Here is a 21,991-nt window from a genome sequence, read left to right as displayed (position 1 = left end):
GTATGTTGCGAATCAGACATTGCTAGCCTTTATGGTGTAAGCAAATGAACCACTCTCAATGTATGCACATGTTTGTTAATGCAGGCATACAGATATGCCTTTAGGTGTGAGATCCAATTGATGCTTAAAAGAAATTCTCAATTTTGTTTTGTTCGCAAAGACCTTGGTTCATCAAACTAACTGATCTAACCTCATGCAATTCCACGGTAAGTATACCGTGCTTTCACTCGTGAAAAAAATGACGAGGAGGATTGGATGATGCATCAGGGCATCAAAGCAGCATTCATGTGTGAAACGATACGCACCTTTCACTCATCTTCGCCAGACGCGTCCTTCCTTGCTGCTGAAAAACCATGTCCACACCTCCCACGCACGAAGCCGGAGCGGCGGCAACGTTATACAAGACGTACAAAGCACCCGCCGTTTCAGCGCCAATTATTAGCAACGTCTGTCGCAGGCGCGCCATACTCGTATTAAATGCTGGGAGTATATAAACGTCTTGATAATTGTTTTTTTCCTTATGCGCTCCAATGTCCGCAGGTACACAGCGTTTGAACCGTAACGCGTAGTTGTGCAACCGCAAACCGACTGCGGTAGTGTTCGTCTGCGATGCTTTGACATTGTTATCGAGTCTGGCGGTGGCCAGTCCCAATGCCTGGTTGGATGACTATGGATACTGAAAAACCTAGCATTACACAATCAGTTATAAATGCTATTCTCACGCGTGATGCGTACTTTTGCCCGTTTCTATAGTCATATTCAAGGCTCTTTTATGGCTCCTAGCGTGCGTGTAGCCATCCACAGCACCCCACTTTACTCAGGAATTAAATACACCAGAATGTTGCCATAGTCCTTCTTCTCACTGTCAGTATTTGCATCACGCATGCATCTGACATGCCCAAACTAAGTGGTGTCAAAAAATGAGAGCCATAAAACCCGAGGGTGGAAAAAATGATTTCTTTTGATAGAGGACTGGCAAACTAGTCTGGCCCAACCACCCAAGATCAACAGAAATGCGCACATATGTTCGTCCACACATTTGCCTCATTTACTCCTGATGCAATACTGGTACATACAAACCAATGCCGCTGCCATGTCAACCTTAAACAGCCCTGTCAAAAGGTCGCTTTAGACGTGAGGTCAAGCTTTGAAGGTGTTTCAAACGGGGAGCAGCATGGCTGCGTATGAACGGTTTCAGCCGTTTGTCACCGTCACCCACAGTAGTACACTCCTGCTGCGTTCATCAACACTGTTTATGTTACAAATACGACCGAGAAATCAGTGACAAGTCTGTGGGTCTTCTAGCGTATATCAGTGCATGGTTTCACGCGTGTTTTCAATAACTTACGTCAGTAACGCGCTAGAACTGAGAAAATATCAAGTTTTTGTTGTGTTGGTACTCTTTCGTGTTGTTTTAAGCAGAAATTATAAATGCCCTTGAGTGGTGAGGAAATATTAATGCTCAGCCGCATCCCAAAAAAGGCAGATTTGCCGTGGTGTCTTCTTTTTATATAACGTTCGTGAGAGTGCCGCTCTTTTTTTCGTGCCCTACTTTTTTGCAGGCACCGGCTAAATCTAAATCTTACTAACAGCCAACCACCTTCCGCGGATTGTTTCATGCGTGCTCATGACCACTCTTGCTAGCGCATCAGCGGCCATGCTGTGTTGACCATAAGCAGAAAACAGCCTGTAATATAATGGTAATCGTATGACGTTTCTATGGCGACATCTATGCCAGGGTGACTGACGTAGTCTCCCAATAAACCCTTTCGCACTTTTGCGAGCGTATAACTCAGGGACCGGGGCGTTTTGGGCCTTAAAAAGGGCAGGATCATGAAATGCATCAAAAGGCACCCAAGATTGCTCCTTCAGTTAAAAATACCATGTGAAGGTGGAACATTCACTTTAAAGTGGTGGCATATGTATGCATATGATGTGTCGGCAATGAAGTGATCTTATGTTTTAAAGCCTGACACCTGGCGTGTAAGTTATACGTAATTTAATTGTCCCAGCTGCGCATTCTTAGTTCTTTACCTGCAGAGATAACTTAAAAAGACATAATCGACCACTAACATTTTATGAGCTCCAAGACATCCAACTGTTAAATGAGCATTGCATCCATTCATCATTTTCATGTCATCAGCCTTTCACTGGTACACATCTTGTTCTCACAAAGGTTCATCCCACGCCACAATTAGCATTTAATTAGCGAACTCGCAACCAATAAGAAATACACGTTAACACGCGCTCGGGTGGGGGAGGTCAAATTGACCCCCACGAAGGTTTTTCCAGAATAGTTTCCGAACGGCGTGGCGTACCCACGCTAAATTTTGCACAGCTGTGGGCAATTTACTGGCAGAACGTTTGGCGTAAAAATCGAGATGTGCCTTGTAAGGTCGCTGAACTATGGCAGGTCAAAGTCAGACCATGGTTTCAGCGAAGGCAATTTCTAGGGAATGCTTCAATTTGATCCAACAACAGAGTGTTAGACGAAGCCATACGTATCTGATGTACTTTCTTAGGCAACACAACAGTCGAATGAGCAAATTGCATCGACCAAAGGTCAGGTATAAAGGTCACACCAAGGTCAAAGCCAACCTGTGTTGCTACTGTAGGGCTTGTTGTATGGGATAGTTTCTGGTGCTTATCTCGAATTTATTGATGGCAGGAACCGCATTATACATCTTCCATGGCCTTTTTAGAGGTCAGAGTAGGTCATTGATCAAAAATGACCCAGGTCAACGTTTTGTTTTAGGAGCATTCTACCTAGCGTTATCTTTGTCGCTCAGTCAAATGCAAAACTCAGAACAATCTTGCATGATTTTGGTCACCTTGACCTTCAATGGGTCAAACAAGGTCAATAACCTTGGATGAGAATGTGACCTTTTGCTTAGAAACGGTTGTCTAGGTTTTGGGGGCACTTTGGAGACCAACCTGAAACTTGACTTTGTTTGACCTTTTTTGATCCAAAGGTTATCATCTAGGAATCTCAAACTTTGACCTAAGTGAGTTCACGTACAGGTCAACACACCCTGTAAATTTTGTGTTTCTAGCTTTCTTAATTCCCAAGATCTCAGCGGGTCCAATTGACCACCCTCCCCCACCCGAGCAAAGGGAATCTGGCCGGCCACCCGGGCGCGTGTTAACACTTGCTCGGATCATGGTTATGTCGAACCGCACTCTTTCAAGATCTTTATACTGATTGACTTCAGCGTGCTCTGAGTCTTCGATTGCGTAGCTCACGTAGATCACGTAAATCACGTACTCTGGCTTACTCACAACGAGGGCAAATTTTACGCAGTCGTGTCTTTTCTATAATAATGGAACCATGTATCATTATTTTTCCCTCCACTTTGATGTTAGGCAACGCTATTGGCCCCCGGTAACGTGAAGAAACCTGACATCAGAGCATCCGCCTATGATTATTATGGAATTATTTTTATCATGGAGGCAGGATTTTTTGTATGGTTTTAGTTTATCTCGAATGCACCAGTAGCTGACAAACGTATTTGGCGTTTCCATCTCGTTGATCGATGCGAATGTTCTCCCAAAAGAGCGGTGTTCGCACCCGTGGAGCGCATACGGCTATTGATAGCATGGACAAGAGAAGTAATTGTTTGAATCATTATTGTAAGGAGTGTTGAATGGACTTTTCCTTACTGGAATATCAAAAGCTTGGTCAAAATATCTGCAGGAGTATCAGACATGACGCCCTTCCTTGAACGTCAGCACAGATTACGTAAGAGCCTAAATTTCCCCCTTGAATCCGCGTCATGACCTCGAAACTATTTTGATGCAGCCGCTCTCCGTGGGGTTCGGCCACTGATCGTCTGGCTGGCTATCCCGCTGCCAGAATCCCTTTGCTTTTTACGTTTCTTGGCCTGATAGCTCTCTCATCCTGACAGGAGGGGTGGCACCGCGGGAAAACGTACCTCGTATCACTGGTTTCCCAGATGCGTGATTGTTTATGCAGGCGCTTTAGCCACTAAACTATCGAGACCCTGTTCAAGCAACCCACATCCAGGTTATTAAGCGCAATCTACACTGATCACGTTTCTTTAATGGTTACAGGACAAAAAAGTAAATAAGTCAAAGCACAAAAAGCCAAATGGCAAGGAGTTAAACAGGATAAAAGTCAAGAGTAAAAATGGCCAAAAGCCAGAGTCAAAAGGACAAAAACGGCAAATGGCAAAATTTTAAAAGGATAAAAGTGAAATGCAACAAGTGAAACAGACAACAATTTTAAGTCAATAAAGGTCAAAAAGATAAAAGTCTAGAGTCAAAGAACCACCAAACGAGCAAAAAGCCAACTGCATAAAAGTCAACACGGATGCAAGTCGAAGGCAAAAAATACATTACACAACGCCCAGATGTAAAAAAGGAAAATTAACAACGGCTGAATAGGCTATATAGTTCGCAGGGAGGGATGTGGGGATGAAGGGAAGGATGGGAGGGAAGGGATGAAAAATCCGGTTAGCCTGCTGGAATAGACCATTTATCGGCTTTGTGACTGCACGACTTCAAGTGTTCGCTGAGAGGGGAAGACGGGGGGGGGGGGATAAAAAAAATCCGCTTAGCCAGCTGGAATAGGCAATTTATCGGCTTGGTGACTGCACAAGACCTAGGGCCTGTGCGAAAGGATTTATATGAACGAACTGCATTAAACTTTGAAGGCTATTTATCATGCAGAATTACTTAGAAGTAGCTCTAAAAAGCTGCAGCTGCCGCAGTCGTGAACGGAAAGATAGGCGGTTGGTAAAAGATTTACATTGTAAATTGAACTAAAAAGTGTTACAGAAAAGTGTTGGTGGTGACATGACATTAAGTTATTTCAATCAGTGGAGCACTTTGACACAAGCTAGGAGGGCTGAGAAAGGTTAAAGTGGCCACACCTATGCTTACATTCACAACAAATATATTTTCATCCAAATTTATATCTGCCTTTTCAAAGTAAAAGAGTAGGGCGGGTTAGGGCACATGAATTGAGAAGCTTGAGATCCCTCTCGACCTAAAAGAGAACTACATCACTTCACTCAAATAAATCAGGGCCACTTCCATTTCGTAACTAAAGACATGGACTTGGTAATTTTTTTCTGATATTACAGCAAAATACCTAACATCATTAAGTACCTAAGTACCAAGATTGATGAGGCATTGCTGTGCCCATGCAGTTAAGCTGAAACTGTTAGATATTATTTCTCCACATCACGTGAATAATGACAACTTGATAGGTATTTCTTCTGCTGTTCTGTATAGCTCTTTCTCGGCCTTCGAATTTGTAAACAATCACCATTAATTTCATATCATAAATATGTGTAACTGATCATACAACAGACTGACCTAGCATGTGTTAACAGACAGCTATGCCTAAATATTTACGGCTACCCCATTTTTAAATATGAAACTTGAAATGGCACAGCAAAGAGTGCAGAACATCATTAGTATCATGCACATCACATGGCAATGAATGGAAATAGGTCCACCATTGACCGGATGACAAATGGCTGGATATTCTTTGTTAGCATGTTTGGTTGCATGGCTTGCACTGGAATACTATGATACGATTATTCTCTGTTGAAACCTACAGAAGTGATGAAATACAGAGGTGAAAAGCACAGGTCCAATGTATACACTTTTAAGCTGTAGGAGCTTGCTTGTATAAAGACAAATTTATATCAGCTCTCAAACCGGTATCTCACTTTTCTCCTCCATCACCAACATCTTAATTTGAAAGCTTTAGATCCAAGCGCTTTAATATGTCTTCTGAACTGTGTTGGAGAAATCTGGCCAGCTATGGAAATATCAACTGTTCACACAGAAAATTTCACATTCCCATTTTTCATTGTCCCTTTTTATATCTATGGTCAGGCCGGACTGTGCTTCATTACGCATTTAAACAGAACATCCTTTTACATTTCGCAACAGTTTTGCGAGCTGCTTTGCGGCTCTCTGGCAGCTGATGATTCTTTCTACGCTGCGATGTTCTAACTGCGCGTCAACTTGCCACATGTGCTTCTGTATCCAAGATTACGCCTTATGATGCAAGCTATCACTTAATGTTTGTATATATCCCAATGAGCAGTATTTTCTGAGTCCGTCAGAAAATGCAACATCCAGTAATAGAAATAGGTGCTTAATGGAATCGCTGGTTTTTACCTAGATTTGAACCCCGATTTTGCTTGTATCACCGTGATACTAGCCCGGCATAGAACTTTTCCTGGTTCCAAATTTCAGAACGGAATTCTATCTCAGGCTACCATATTGACCCTCAATAACTACGTAAACTAGTACGTGTAGCCGTGAGCTAAGCCTCCGATTGAGTAACCCTTGTTTTTTTGTGTTTTTTGTGATGTTTTTGCGCGCGACGAGACTGCAATGTTTATCTTGCACACACAACGATGTTTTTACCTAGCTAGTGAGGTGTGAAAATGACCTAGAAGTCAATGCGTTTTAAGAACGATAAAAGCTGTTTCGACCCAATAAAGGAGAAGCTGTGTCCAAGCGCATCGCTAATCGTCAGGAACGAAGTCTGCGGTCCAAAGTGGCGTCGACGTTTCTCGACTAGGCGCGAACACGATACAATTTCATGGCGGACGGTGAAGGCCAGACCCCAACGAAGTAAGTCGGTAATCAATTCGCTCCACGGCGTACTTTTCCTGCTAGCCCATGAGGTTCGCGTATTAAAGGCCTGTTCTTCACAGAGGTGTGAATCGAATCCTATCTGGCCAATTTTGACGAACCTGGCACCAAACGAAAGACTGTTTAACTGTCTTGAGCCGGCCCATTAACAATTTTTGTCTAGAAAAAACAAATTCCCACGGCGTGCCGGGTCAAAATTTTCGGGCACGGTACGCCGTGAATTTTCCGACTTTCACGACAAGTCTAGTGGTCTCAGTAGCTCAATCGGTAACGTGCTAGATTAATGCTTGCAAGATTGTGGGGTCGAAGCCAGGGCATTTCAGGATTATTCCACATATTTCGTATAGAATATACTAAATTGTTTACCTTCAACCAACACATGCTGTATGTAGTGTACAGTATCTTATGCAGTGTACGGTATCTTGAGAGCTTCTTTCAAAATGTCTGAGCACAACATTCATTTAAATTTCAAATACCTTTACTACTACAGCACCTGCACCACGCTACCTTCAGTTACCAGCCGCCAATAATTTAGTATAAACTAGAAATCTACCCTACGCTGCAAATCTAGTGTATTTCTAGTTTCATGCTGTTATTTTTCCACTGGATTCCGTTCTACCCGGTGTCTATTGCCCTGGGTGAAAACGGCACCACATCGATGACAGGGGGACTGCCTGCCCCACACAGCAGATAACCGCGGGTGGCATACTTGCCCCCGATACGCAGCCTGCGAAAAGCTACTTCTCGCGCGCAAACTATCAGAGCAAAATGACCCCAAGCCCAGCTGGGTTGTTATCACTCTGCGGTTCTTGCCGTCTGTCTGATCCCAGCAAATGCTGCAAAATGCTTTCGATGGAAGTCGTGACTGTCGAGTAAAAGTCTTCGACAGGGATCAACAAGGACCGGAAACATGATGTCACTGCTGCTAACTTAGAAGCAGCGCCAGTGAACTCGTTCCCCACGGCTCCGATGTGACTTGGGATCCAGCACCAGGTAACTCTTTCCAGCCAGATCCAGCTGTGTCAGACGTGATGACATGTCCTGTATAAGAGGAAATGATGAATAAAAAGATGATACTGTAGTGGTGCAACAAGGAATGATCCATGTAGATAACATCTTGACCTGAAATGGCTGCCCAGTTTTTGCATGATAAAATAGGCAATGCACCACACTACCATGATAAATCGAAACAAAACCTCACATGCACCAAGCCATAAAACAAACTTATTGCTGCCATTCGTTGACGACGATCTAAATAAAAGAGTAACCTCAAAATACGTTTATTGGGCCTCTTCGTTCAAGTGGCGTGGGAAAGTGAACGAACGCTGAAAGGTCAGCTTGGCCGGTCTGCTCTTGGCCGTGCCTCATGCCCCGTGAATAGCCGCACTGTCGCGCCTGCCAGGCGGTTGTGGTGGGCAGAATTGCAACACTCAACGCCATATACCAGATAGCTTGGTATTGTGTAACCCAGGTAAAAATCCTCCCACATTGGTGAGAACACGCATCATGTACGAATGAGATGCAATAACAGTGTCCTAGAATTGCCGACTTTGGGTGTTAAACACCACCCTATGGGGAGGAATTTTTCACTCCTTTTCCCCATATTTCATTTGAAGCTCTCACTCCTGTCTAAAATTGTCTAATCGCACATGCCAAACCCATATTTTCCTTTACCTTCCCCCAAGTGCAGCATCAAATTATTGAGGTTACTGAATTTTTATGCTCATTACACTGTCATGAAGTTGCTATGCTTTAATGTATGCTGTTTCACTTGAATGGCCTAATATGTTAAAAACAAAACTGTTTTGCCAGGCTTATGATATTAAGTTCATGCCAACTTGAAATAGATGTCTTTGTTTCTGAAGCATCAGCCACTAGCTCATAAGCTCCATGTTTTGTAAATTTAATTTTTCACTCCCGAACGGTCTTTTTGCGATGAAATTTTTCACTTGATGTGGAAAAATATCTTCTAAGCCCCATTTATTACCGTCTAGCTCATGCATGGGGCCTCCTTTGTGTAAATGCTGTTAGTCTGCAGGTAGCTACAATGCCTTTAGTTTTGGAAAAGAGGCTTCCCAAAAAATCTGAGATGGCAAAACACGCTTTTGTTACCTCTACCATCTACCCCTCCCCCCCCCCCATCCTCCTACCTTGCCCTGCCACCCCTAGTTATCCGTTTGCCTGGGCACGGAACGTATTCGATTTATATTTTGTCACCTCTAGCCCCGAACGCCAGGTGAGGTTCGCTTTTCTTGGGGTTTCGACACACCTCTCTTGACTTGCTGTAACACGACCAACTTTATGGGCCATAAGGTTGTCAACTTTCCACGTGCTAGGGTGGGGCGGGAGCGGAGCTACAGTTTTCGAGAAAAAAAAAACAGACGGACAGGCATAAGGTGGATAAAAGCGGAAGTAGGCAGTCTCCGCCAAATACACTTCAGTGAAAACTACGGGAAGATTAAGGATGGACTGGGAAAACAGAGTGACGATCATAATATCATCCGCAACGGAGCTTGCAGCTTGACGTTGCTGGTCATGGCCTCATATTCTGAGTGATTATATCTGCCCAAACAGCCTGGGATGTGGTTTATCTCTTATATTCTTGTAGATTTCCCCCTAGACGCTTTTAAGCCTTTCAAAATGTGTCTTATGCCACGAACATCCTGCGGCCTATTGCTGAACTTATAGCTATTAACTTTCAGTCATTCAGCAACTTTCGTTACCGTTTGGCTGCAATGCATTTATTTATAGATCCATGAAAACATAAAGTCTATCTATCTAATGAAAATGTAGAGTCTATTCTGTATGCATCGAAATGCATTTCGCTTGTGCTGCGCCTGTTCTGCCATTTTTGGTCGATTGCTGTCTTAACACGCGCCCGGGTGGCCGGCTGAATACCCTTTCTCTCGGGTGGGGTATCAATTGACCAACTGAGATCTGGGGAACTAAGAGAGCTAGAGACACCAAATTCACAAAGTGTGTTGATCTGTACGTGAACTCACTTAGGTGAAAGGTTAAAGTTTCTCAGTCATGACCTCGAAATCAAATGAGGTCAAGTAAGTTTAAATTTCAGGTTGGTCTCCAAAAGGCCCCTGGAACCGAGATAGCTGCTCTAGGCAATAGGGCACATGCTCATCTAAGATCAGTGACCTCGTTTGATCTTTTGAATGTCATGGTGACTAAAATCATACAAGACTGCTTTGAGTTTTGCGTTTGGATGAGCGACATAGATTGCGCTAGGCAGTATGTTCCTAAAAACAAAATGTCGATCTGTGTCATTCTAGGTCAGTGACCTATTCTGACCTTTAAGAAGCCTATGAAAGGTACATAATGCGGTTCCTGTTATCAATAAATTTAAAACGAGCACCAGAAACTACCCCATGCAGCAAGCCCCAGAGTAATGAGGCAGGTTGATTTTGACCTTGTTCTGACCTTCATACATGACCTCAGGTCAATCCAATTTGTTTATTCAATTGTTGTATGGCCTAAGAAGGTATCTTAGAGATGTATGGCCTCGTCTAACACTCCGTTGTTGGATCAGATCGCACGAGTACCTAGAAGTTGCCTTCGCTGAAACCATGGCCTGACTTTGACCTGCCATAGGTCAGCGACCTTACAAGATACATCTACATTTTTTATGCCAGACGATCCGCTATTTAATTGTCTACAGCTAAGCAAGCCGCGCCGTTCGGAAACCATTCCGGAAAAACCTTTGAGAAGTGGTCAATTTGACCCCCATCCGAGCGCGTGTTAAAGAACAAGACTTCACTGTGTTAGTATCCAGTTTATGACAAACGGCCTTCGAGGCAATTTGTGTATTGCGCCCCGACTTGGAGCACATGAACTACCGAGCAATCCAGCTATATACACAACATAAAGCTCATCATCGACTCGCTCAACAACGCACTGTCGGAAAACAATCAGAAAGCTGCATATGCTACAACAGCTAAATGCCCGTTCGTGAGAAAAAATGTGACAAAATTGACGATGCTCATTGAAAACATCACGCAATTAACGGCCCAAGTATGTCGCTGAAGCCGTGCATGTCATATAAACGTACAGCCCAGAAACAGCCTGCGAGATGAACCAATGCCTGCCGAACGCGTCACTTGAAATGCAGTACACACATTCCATGTAAAACAGATGCTTTGCGCACAACCCATATCTGGTGCCAGGCGAAATCATAACCACAGTGCGTTGCTTTCTTTCACTCAGGATTCTGTTTGAATAACACATTGCCAAGTTGGACTAGTAAACAAATGCTGGGGGTCACCGCTGACACAACTGGTGTGTGAGGACAGACTCAACCTCAACAACCACACGGACATACCCGCCTCATCGGATTATATATAGCAAGGTGAAAACGAACTCGCACATTGTCGCACGAAGCATGTACACACATAAGCATCCACCAGATAGTAGCACGCATACAAGTAGTGTCATATTCACTAAGGCCTGAAAAACCAGCTCGTCTTGTGAAGCGTGTATTAGTACGCTCTCGGTGGCCTAACATGACGTCATCACACGGCGCGAAGCTTCATACTTGAGGCTTCTCCAGCTTGTCGCCGGCCACGCCACTCAAACTGACCGTGTCCAATTCAGATGTGTTGTACAAGATCCTGCCAACAACGAAGGAAGCTGACCGTCCCACTCTTCACCCTGACATCACGCGCACACAGAGCTTCAACGCTACAGAACGCCAAGCACGCTTTTAGTAGTGAATGATTATTTGCTTTAAAAAAGTTGGCTACAGCTTCTGCCAGCTTGCGATAATTTGTTTTTATTTTTGTGATTACCCACGGGAATTTGCGTAATTGTTGTTCGCATTCATTCATTTTTCCTCTCACAAAAAAACTTCTGTAGACCTTGCAACTGCCAAGTTTTGGGATTGACATTGACTCGGTGCCAAGCGACTACGCCGGCAGAGATGCTTTCATTGTGGCTGAATGCAAATGCAGTGTTACGACCAAACACTAAGACCAAATTGGCAATATTTTAACTTTTATTCATTGATTGTAGTTGAAATCCTTTTTGGGGCGACATCGCTTCGCTTGTTTTAAAAAAAAATAGGATCAGAAGGCACTTTTGGCAGGCCCAATGCCTATAAAAGCTCCCCGAAACACCAATATGGTGAGGTGATGATCGTACAGATAATACCAAGGATATATAGGGTATATATCCTTTGATGCAAAATGTATTTGATGCAAAATTGTGAGCCCCATAATGAACTAACCGACGAGGATCACACCTGAACGTTCTTTGCACATATTCTAATGGCATGGCAAGAGGGAGTATAGAGTAACGAGTGGTAGTAGAATGGGAAAGAGCACTAAATATTTTGCGAAACTGATTAACTTGTGGAGTTAGGACTTATCTGTGAATCGGTGCTGGATTGGGCAAGTTCAGAAGTATGAGGATTCCGCTTGGATTGGATTAACTGACTGGCCATTGCAATCTGACTAGGACTGATGTCAAAGTCCAAGAGTCTGTGGCGCATTTTAGAAGCCGTTAATGTGTCCACTATGCCATGTTTGGTGCTCGTGAAATTATACTGAAACGCCATAGACCGCCAAACGGTCATTATTATGACCGTAGATGTCGGCACGCCCCGAAACCTCAATCATCAGATTCATAGTTATTGTGTGTGAAAATGTGCGTCCTGCGAGGGATCGGACCTGATACCAGATGAAGTACGATCACCAAACAAATAGCATGTATTTAGTACCATGCAAGTGATCAAGGGCATATTTAGGTATTGGATACCGGGGCAAGTGGCGCTATGGCGTCGCCGAGGCAATATGAACGTGAATAAGAGTATATGCGTTAAAGTCAAGCACAAATAATTAGACTGACGATGACGCAAACATACCATGTTGATAAACACCGTGCAAGTAAATGCATACGCGCACAGTGTACCAAAATTTGGGTTCCGGTGCAAAATTGTGAACTGTGCCTACATTTCGAAATCCTGTTTGCGTCCCTCCAAAAACTACATGCATACAAGTCGTGCACGTGTGTACAAACGCCACATGCATGTACATACATGTCAGTACATTGCACACATATGAGTACCATGCAAAGCACGTGCAACTTCAGTTCAATATTTGTTAGCAGCCATTCTGACACTATCATGCTCCCTTGTCTATATTTGCACATCATCTACTACACTAAGCCTTGATAGATGCTCCTCTCTCTATGTTACATACAAAAGGCTTACTAAAAGACCTTAGTCCGTTGTGGCTAACCTTCTGCATTACGTTGTGGCTAACTTAGCCCTAACGCCACATTTTCACCAGTGTTGGTAACCAGGCCAAACATTAGTGCCACCCCCATCACCAAACAGGTCGCACGCGCAAGTGGGTATATGGGCGTGTGTATGAATCTATGAATATGCGGTACCGGTGTTATAGACGTGTGGGATATGGGTAGTAATGCATGGTGTAACAGCTATTATGGGAACCCATCGTCAAAAGGTGCATGTTTCAAGGGAAGCATTGATTTCAATCAATTCAGTGAAGAGCATCGCACTGCTTCAGTTTGGATGAAACTGCATTAAGAGTGACGTGTCCTTTGGAGGTGCAACAGCGGAATTCTGTATCTGATTGGAACCTTAGCGTCCATTGTTTGTCCCCTTCCCCACACCTGCTTCCCGTATGTGACATCAAAATCACAAAGTTTTTTTTTTGTCCGCCCCAATAACGTTCATGGAGGTCATCTCCGTTGCAGGCGTACAGACACCTGCCTGGCGCGAACGCAGGCTCAGACTCTTACACCGTGTCTATCTAAGCCTTGCCCTGGCTGCGGACTTGGGTGGACTAACCCAGGTGACCTGCACGCATCTGCCACCTTCGCTATCCCACCCGCAATCTGTGAGTCCGCCAGTGGCGTGGTCATGCTGCAGAGCACGTTGGCGCCGTCACCGGTCATGCCGTTAGTGGGTTAGTGCGTACCGACTGTGGTTACCAGCTGAGCTGGCCGGCGGCATGGTGACCAGCGGCAGCACCGAGCCGCCGCTGCTGGCGGACACCGCGAACTCGCTCGGGTAGTGCTGGCTGTAGAACTCGTTGGACGTGTACGTGCTTGACAGCTGCGATACCGGCATCATGCTGGAGCGAGCTGCGTCGACACGGGAAGGCAAGGTCTGAGCTCGGTTCATGGATGGCCATCAGCGCTATCAGCAGCAGCAGCATATGACGATGCCGCTGACCTGATTTAAGGAAAACGTACAACAGAGCACCGGATATATTAGGGAACACAATATGAAGCGTTTAAGCATTGCCCTTGCCTGTGATGGCAACCGCAGCGTAGACCCACCGCATTACAGTCACCTTAGGAGGCACGTCGTATGCATCGTATTACAAGGTTGACCATGCAATCCTTCCTAGCTTTGCAAAGTTTGGCGCTCCTACCCTACATCGCTCGCATGTTATTCCTGGAAGGCCGTAGGGGAGGATCAAATTCACCTTCCCCACACCTGGAAGCGTTTTAAATTCATAAATCACCAATATGGCAGATGCGAAACAGCCCGTAGTCGTGAAAGTTTATCTTTCGGGTTCAGAACACCTGTAACGCATCATACCTTGCGATTTAAGCAAGCCTTTTTCCGGATTCATGTTCTTCGGCTTGCGTTTTCTGGTTTGAATGCCGTCTTTTCTCATGGTCATTGGCCGGTTAACCTGAAAAATATCACATCGAGCCGATTACATAATGCTTCCAATCGCGTCGAAGAACATAGCAAACAGCACCGAGTCCACGCGGGAAATGGCCACGTCATTGGAGCAGCAGCGTACATGCGGTGTACGTATGATGCAAGAAGCCACAGATACCGTGACGTGTTGCGTGGCATTCTCGGCAGCGCCAGATGTGCCGACCGTATGACATGTCACAGCTGTTCGCTTGGGTAAAAAGACAAACAGATGACTGCCTGCAACGTCTTACAGTTTGCCACCAGCGTGAGTACATGTCGATCTATTACCCCGCTATACGCGTAGTGCAATGATAAAAACCCGACCAATAACCTCTCTCATACAAAATTGTTACAAACCGTTTGTATTTTGTGATCTGTAATTTAGACTACAAAGTGCAAATTACAGCTGTTTCATAAAACCAGCACGCGTCGCACAATTGAAGTTATAAAACTCGACGTCGTGTGTAATTTGTCGGCGCCAATCACCAGCGTTGCCAAGGACGTATAGAAGGTACGGCCGACCGGCTTTTTAGTACCCCATACGCCCAAGGGTAACGTGACGTCACTGGAGTCTTGACACAGCGAGAGCTGCGCGCAGCCCTGCACGATGCATATTACGATCTGGATATTCGCGCTTCCGTCAGTCGCAGCAGAATTGCATGCCAAATTTGCTGGCTACTCTTTGTTCCTTCCGTCCCTAAAAATACGTTACGTTATCAAACTATTAGTTCGGTATAAATTCGGTAAACCTAACCTGAATTACATCGCCCATACTGAGCGGGACGTTCGTGTCAATGCATGCAGTCAGGCTCACACAGCTGGGCCCACTGTTCTCGATGTCCCCGTTTCTTCCGGCACCGGTTTTTGTGTCGCCCATGTACACATACCCAGGGTCACAACCAGAATCTTGGTGGAGCAGAAGTGACACAAGGATTTATGAAAAACCCCAGGTGAAAGTCCCGAAGTTTTCAGCGGGCTCCAACGTTTCCTTTCCTTTCTTTTCTTTTTTTTATCCAGTAATTCCGATGGACGTGTTCATGAAGAAGTCATCGAATGGACACTAACACCACACACTTGTTTCGTTCAGGAGGCGCCGTCAGTGAAACACTGGGGCGCAACAGAATGTTTGTGGTGCGACATTCTGGTGACACGGGCTCTCTGGGCAAAACGTAGCAAGGTCGCTTGTGGGTTATTGGGCCCACTGTCCAACACATTACCATTCCTTTGTCTCAATCAATGCGGGCCCTTTAATTGCCCTATTCCCTTTCTCCCTTTATTGTCGGGGCCCCGAACAATGCCAGAGGCCCGCTGACATTTCAGGTCCCGTCATTGACTCGGATTCCCTTGCTGACGCAGGATCCCTTGTCAGGCACTGCGGCCCCATGATAACACACGGTGACTCTTTTTCATCTGTGCTTAGCCAGCCTTCGCGTGCACTTGCCATTAGTTCGTATCAACAGCAGGGGCACAACCAAATTGTCTTGAGAGGGTGGGGGCAGACCTCGGCGAGAACGTATTACGCAATTGTTAATTTTTTTAAGAGCGCTATAGTAACAATAAAGATCTGTTGGCCGAATAGGGCGCCCCTTGACTGTGCTCCCGCCTAATAATCAAACAGCAACGACAGCAGGGTTTGAAGACCACGACGTTGTAGGAATGCACTAGTTTGTTCCCTTTGTGAAGGCCCTTGTGGGACACCCGTCCACCATAATTATTTGCCCCCGGCTCACAAGTCCTCTAACCCCAATGCTACAAAACCATAGCAAAATATAAAAATCACAGGGACCTTCTTCAGACGTTACCTGCGGTTGATGACCGTGCTACTAAAATAAAGGACTATTCCGTGCCACCAACTTGAAAAAACTACCGTACATCGAAATAAAGTGGCCTAAGAGCAGGTCAGAAACGTATTTAGAGCGAGGTTAGGTTCACAGGTCCTCACAAGGGCGTAATGTCGCTGAATAATTTGTTTGGGGGAGGGGGACGGAAATGGCTCTCCCTACCACAAAAGATGCATTTCACCTGGGTCCCGGGCTTATCCCCATTTAGAAAAGCTGACACCCCTGCTTGCAGGATAACAGAAACACTAACCGAACCAGTACGACTCTGCTTGATGCTTTTAATCAAAGTTTGAATGGCTATTAATTGCCTTGCCTCCAATAGCTTTGAGTCCTGCATCTACCCTACGTTTCCGCTACGCCCCAGCGATAGAGCCAGCAGCGGCGGGGCACACATCAGGGCACCAGTGACGTCTTTACCCTGTGCTGAGTCGCACAGGACTCCACCAATAGGAAATCCAATGATGCCCCTCCCCTCCGGTGTTTCACCCGCCAGCTGACATCGCCAATATCCGACGAGCGCAGGTCAATCGAAGTTATGCTATGGATTATCATAAATGCCGCGGTTTGCAAACAAACAAAAAATTGGAGGTGTCAAGGAACCGAACATTAGGTTCCCCAATACCAGCAGTGGAGTACATTTATCATTGTGTTCCCCGTGAGTCTTACAGTTTTAAACAGGAGTAAACGATAGAATATTGGCACTGTCATGACAACCATCAAAACAGTGACTCAGTGAACCAGCATAGTACCAGTGTTCTGTTACCATGACAGACACCTATATTCTACTCACAGACATGGGATTCATGCATCGTTCACACCCGGCGATAGCTCTCCTTTTTTGGCGTCAAGGTGAATGTCCTCGCATGCCCGCATTTTGATAGGATGAGCGTACCTGCTCTCACTTGTTTGAGTAGAAACTACAGTTAAAATTAAGACATTTCATAACCTATTCATGCAGCCATTTCATCCTGGCAGTAACTTGGATGTCAGTAGGCCTAATCACGGAAAGTGATCACCTTCGCATCGGTACCTTCCCACCCCTTCAACACGCGAGCACAAGACAGCTCAGGATTTCGACTGGATCGGTGCGACTACCGATGTCACTTATAGTGATAGGCAGTAATGCAAAGGAATACATTTGCTGCACGCTTGGTTGCATGGACCAAACACGGAGCTAGAGAATATTAAATCCATCAACACCGTCACTGGTTTGCTTCCTCTGAACGTTGTGTTCTGCAAGCTTGCTTATCCTTCCACTTCCTCTGAGAACTTCCTTATTTTGCCCCTGGAGATTCTTGCAAGCATCCTTCTTTTGCAAGCGTCATGTCGACAATCTATTTTTGCTACTGGCATTGCTTTAATCTTACGATAATCTTTTCTACAATGGGGTAGGCCATCGTTGATTTGTAGCTGTGATTTGTACTTTTAAGCTTACAAATGCACTGCGGCCTTTTAAATCAGCTGGCCTTTATGAAACATACCAAGGTATAGTTGTAGAAGTTCTCGAGAGATTTGTAAATTTTCGAGTGTGGTTTTGTAGATTTGCAATTTGTACCTGTTTGTAGGTTTCTGCCTTATGAAACATATTTTTACAAATGCACCTGCAAATTTGCAACCTACAATGCAAATTTACAACAAACTGCCTTTATGAGAAATGCTACAAATGTAAACAAAGGCCATTTGCGGCTGCTGCACTTACAATAATGAGCACCGCAAAATCATGCACCTGTGAGCCTTGTAATTAAAACAGCACTGCTATGCCATGTGACAACGTTGTAACTCCTCAACTATTGTGATGGCAGGCAACTTCACACGCTGTCAAACCACTTCGCCATCGAACAAGCGCAACAAACTATGCAAATTATGTATATGTCATGCTTTGATTAAACTCAATCACTCCCCGTTGTCAAAAACACTGATCATGTCAGTCCTCAGTCACACGCAGCAGGCGGCGGAGGCTTCAGTCACCGCTGAAGGGGACGCACAGCCTGCCCTGCATTCATTGCCCGGCCACGGAACTGTCATACCCCCACCTCACCCCACCCCCTGCCCTGCCGCCGTTACCTTCCTCCCTGCTCCCGACGCGAGTGGCCTCAGCAAACACCCAAGCAAACCCTGGGGGAGGAGGCGGAGGCGTGATGGGGCGCACCGGCCGCCGCCGGGGTCTGGACCGGGGCCGGGGCCGGGGCTGTACAGGGGCGTCCCGACGCGGAGCCGATGTCTATCGGCCGGCGGCGGCGGCCGAGCGCGTGACCGGCCGCCGGCCGCCCCACCGGCCGGGTAATTGTCTTCTAATGTCGCCGCGGGGACGGTGCGCGCTTATCTCCACCGGGCCCCGCTGTTTTTCATTAATCGCCACTCTATCGGAGGCTGAGAGGGCGAACAAATTCACTTCTTGCGTGATGGCTATCGTCGTCTGCCGCCGAGACATCCAAGCTCAATTCTCGGCCATTAATGCCGCGTCCTAGAAAAAGCATCGCCGGAGCCTCGTCCCACGCACGTGACACCGACACGTAGTGGGCTGAGATCTCGGTGCTCGCAGCGTGATGGGCGGGCGCGGGAGCGGTGTCACAGGTGGTGCCACCTATCGGGGCGTTGGCGCGCCGCGTGTCGGCTGCTGCTGGGGCTTTACGACGCACCCAGCTGCTGTGGCTATATGGCGTCGCCTGCCTCTCACCCTGGCAGGAAGGGTGGGTACCGCGAGGAATCGCACCCCATGCCTCTGGTTTCCCAGACGCGCAGTGGTTAATGCAGAAGCATTCGGGTCGGTGTGCATCGAATGCTGTGCGCCCGTAACGAACTCAGTAAAGTCTTTCCTGTGTGCTGTCGCCTTTCTCATAGCAGGTGGTACCAACCGATTTTGTATGCAGATCCTGCGATATTTTTGTAATGCAACCAAAGGCATAACGCGGTGGTTACAAAAACGCCCTGTTGTGTAGACCACGACACGCACGTGGTCCCACCACGTACACACTCGCCCTCACCGGCCGTGAGCTCACGTGGTGGCACCAAGAGTGTTGGAGGCAATGGGCCATTTCCCGATGGCCACCCGACCCTACGTCGGTTTGAGCCATGGTCGTGGGATACCAGTTGTGGTATACTACATTCTCACCATCGGGACTGAACCATGTGCTCTTCTCATCCGGATATAAATAAGACAGTCATCAACATGGGCCAACGTCTGCCCTCGTCTTCAGCTCGGAGGCAGCCCAAGACACGTGGGTTAATAAGGCATCAATAAGTCATCTACATGTTGGATGGAAATATATTCAGATCCAACACTGATCGCATATGATGTTCATTAAACCGTCCATTGTGACCGTTCGACATGGCATCAGCCGCTCGCAGGAAACCCAGCGTTGTCTATCTTCTGAGGCCAATGATGCACGGGCCTGGTCCGGCTCGTTGTGCGCACTGTGTAGTGATAAGGACCCACCAGGACCCGCCAGGACCCCACAGAGGTCACGCCATTCCGCAATGAAGACCGATAGCAGTCATGAGAGGAACGCGAGGTCGAAACGATTCCTACCGCAAATCAGCGGAGGTGTGTGTCGCCCTCAGTCGGCCTACGCTCCGAAGAGGTAGACCAAGTGTTTTTCTTCGGCATCAGTGGGGAACACGTGATATTGGTGAAAGGGGTTAATAACTTCAATCTTCGGATGCACCTTCCTCAGGCTAGGCCAACCTAACCAGGGTGGGTGTCCTGTGACCAGGGTGCCCTGTGAACCGGGCAGGTCGACGCGACCAGGGTGGACGCCGTGCTTCGGGTGGCTACCCTGCCCAGGGTGGTGTTCTCGCTCGGGACGGGTCCCCCTGCCCAGGGTGGTCTCCTTGCTCGGGACGGGTCTCCTTTCCCAGGGCGGTCTCCTCGCTCGGGACGGGTCTCCTTTCCCAGGGCGGTCTCCTCGCTCGGGACGGGTCTCCCTGCCCAGGGCGGTCTCCTCGCTCGGAACGAGTCTCTCTACCGGGATGGCCTTCAGCGCCCGACCGCTGACCTGATGCAGCTTGAAGTAGAGGCCGCAGGCGTTGCAGACGGGCTCGCCGACGTTGTTGCGGCGCCACAGGGTGGTGGTCGTGGTGTGGCAGTTGGCGCAGGACAGGCCGAGGCGTCGGTTCGTCGCCGGGGTGTTCTGAAATGGACCGGACTAACGGCACTCCAAGGCAACGAACCCAGCCACTAGCTGCTCTGCAGCCGATCAGGCCAACGACACGCCATGGGCGCCATCGTCGCCAGCAGAGCAGTGCGAATGGCTCAATGCGGGCAAAGTTTGCCCTCTGCACAGTCTGCAAAGATTGTCCCGAAACGCGAGCTCCCGGCGGGTGCTATCAATAGGGGCTTCGCTAAACTATTGTCCTGCTCACGTCAAGGATTCAGTTGTGAGGGCTCGGTGTCATACCACAGAACAACTTTTCATCTGACAAGTTGTGCGTTTGGAAAGTCTATCTTAGCGCGCATGTTTTGCTTATTGAGTAGCCGTTAAAGTGAATTTTTTGTTGTGGAATTAAAAGGTCACGAATTATTACAAGCTTAGAAAACGTCAGCCAGCTGGTACATATTTTCCAGTTATCAACTTTACGTCTATGGAGGAATTGCCCCTTGGAAGAGAGCTATGCTCAATCTGCGCTCTGTTTTCAATGAACGAGATCAAATGGGGTAGACGGCCGAAAACGAGCGTGCTATCAGACGGGCACGCAGAATAAAGTGGCCCGCACCAGCAACATCGCAATACACCTCCGACAGCGAATGCGAAATACACAACTCAGCTGTATTTCGAATAAGGCGCAAGGACACACCGCTTGCGCACAACCTAGGTGCGTCCATATGTACGACGTAATGACATGCTTTTAAAGAGCTACGGCGTGTTGCAATGAGCCAGTGCGTTACATACAGGCTGGATACACGGAAATAAACAAGCCATTCGCCGGCTGTGGTATGGTTGCGCGTCATGTGCAAAGGTCATTCCGCCGCGAGTGCCTAGAGCGAACCGTCTGCCGTTTGGCGGACAACGCATTAGCGCAGGCATGCGACAACTTATTCATTTGTTCGCGATTCATCTCAAGGCTGTTGTTAAACACTGATATTGCACGAAACGGAGAACTTAAGGCCCTGAAACGTCGTGGGAGAACGTGACGTGGCGTGGTAAATCACGTCAAATGTCGTGGAGTCCGATCAGCATTCACAACATTTACGAATGAGAAAGATCACCGATTGATCCTTTACAATATAATTTGAGGTGAGGCGGTAGGAATAGCCTTATTGGTCAGGAAAAAAACAGGACAATGGAGAAACGGATTGGCTGATATTCCGACAGCATGTCTTTGTCGAAACAATAGCAGGAGTAAATTCAAAGTTGCCTACCGATGATCCTACTCGATTTTTCAGTTGTTTTTATTTTTGAAACAGCTAGTCACAGTTTTACAGGACACCAATTTTCAGGGGATTAAACAAAGTGTGGATGCCAGCCATTGCCACGATACAGTGTATATCTAAGAATTGGAATACGCGAAAATAAGTGTACATGCAAAGGAGTTCAAGCAAACAGGCCCACGCATCACGCTTCATTCAAATATATAAGCGAGTTGAAGTAAACAGGCATCACACATCGCGCATCATTTATACATGCAAGCAATTTCAGTCGAACAGGCATCGCACTTCACGCGCCAGGCATCATTTGCACTTGTAAACGATTGTAAGCTAGCACACATTACACATAAAGGCACATATCGCGTTCGCATAATCGGCCATGGTGAGCCCTGTACGTTAAGATTTGGTCGGCGACTTTTTGCAAGAATAGATTCCCTTATTTTCCTGTCCGGGTGCTCT

General features: G+C 46.7%; 1 protein-coding gene across 2 annotated transcripts in view; it reads right to left on the bottom strand.

The window, feature by feature from the left end:
- Positions 1–10,450: 10,450 nt before the first annotated feature.
- Positions 10,451–21,991, bottom strand: part of LOC119103458 (transcription factor GATA-6) — an 18,361-nt gene continuing 6,820 nt past the window's right edge. Inside the window, exons 3-6 of one of the 2 annotated variants that reach the window (XM_037227003.1) lie at positions 20,163–20,312; positions 14,219–14,315; positions 13,590–13,755; positions 10,451–11,258 (exon numbers count right to left, since the gene is read on the bottom strand). In XM_037227003.1, the coding sequence (XP_037082898.1) occupies positions 11,177–11,258; positions 13,590–13,755; positions 14,219–14,315; positions 20,163–20,312 (495 nt within the window). In that variant the 3' untranslated portion in view covers positions 10,451–11,176. The remainder of the gene's footprint in view (positions 11,259–13,589; positions 13,756–14,218; positions 14,316–20,162; positions 20,313–21,991) is intronic. The other variant, XM_037227004.1, reaches the window with a different exon arrangement.

The sequence above is a fragment of the Pollicipes pollicipes genome, unplaced genomic scaffold, assembly GCF_011947565.3.
Source record: "Pollicipes pollicipes isolate AB1234 unplaced genomic scaffold, Ppol_2.1 Scaffold_5724;HRSCAF=6776_pilon_pilon_pilon, whole genome shotgun sequence".
Classification (NCBI taxonomy): Eukaryota; Metazoa; Arthropoda; class Thecostraca; order Pollicipedomorpha; family Pollicipedidae; genus Pollicipes; species Pollicipes pollicipes.
Note: the sequence above shows the minus strand (reverse complement) of the source record. Positions and strands in the feature narration are given on the sequence as shown.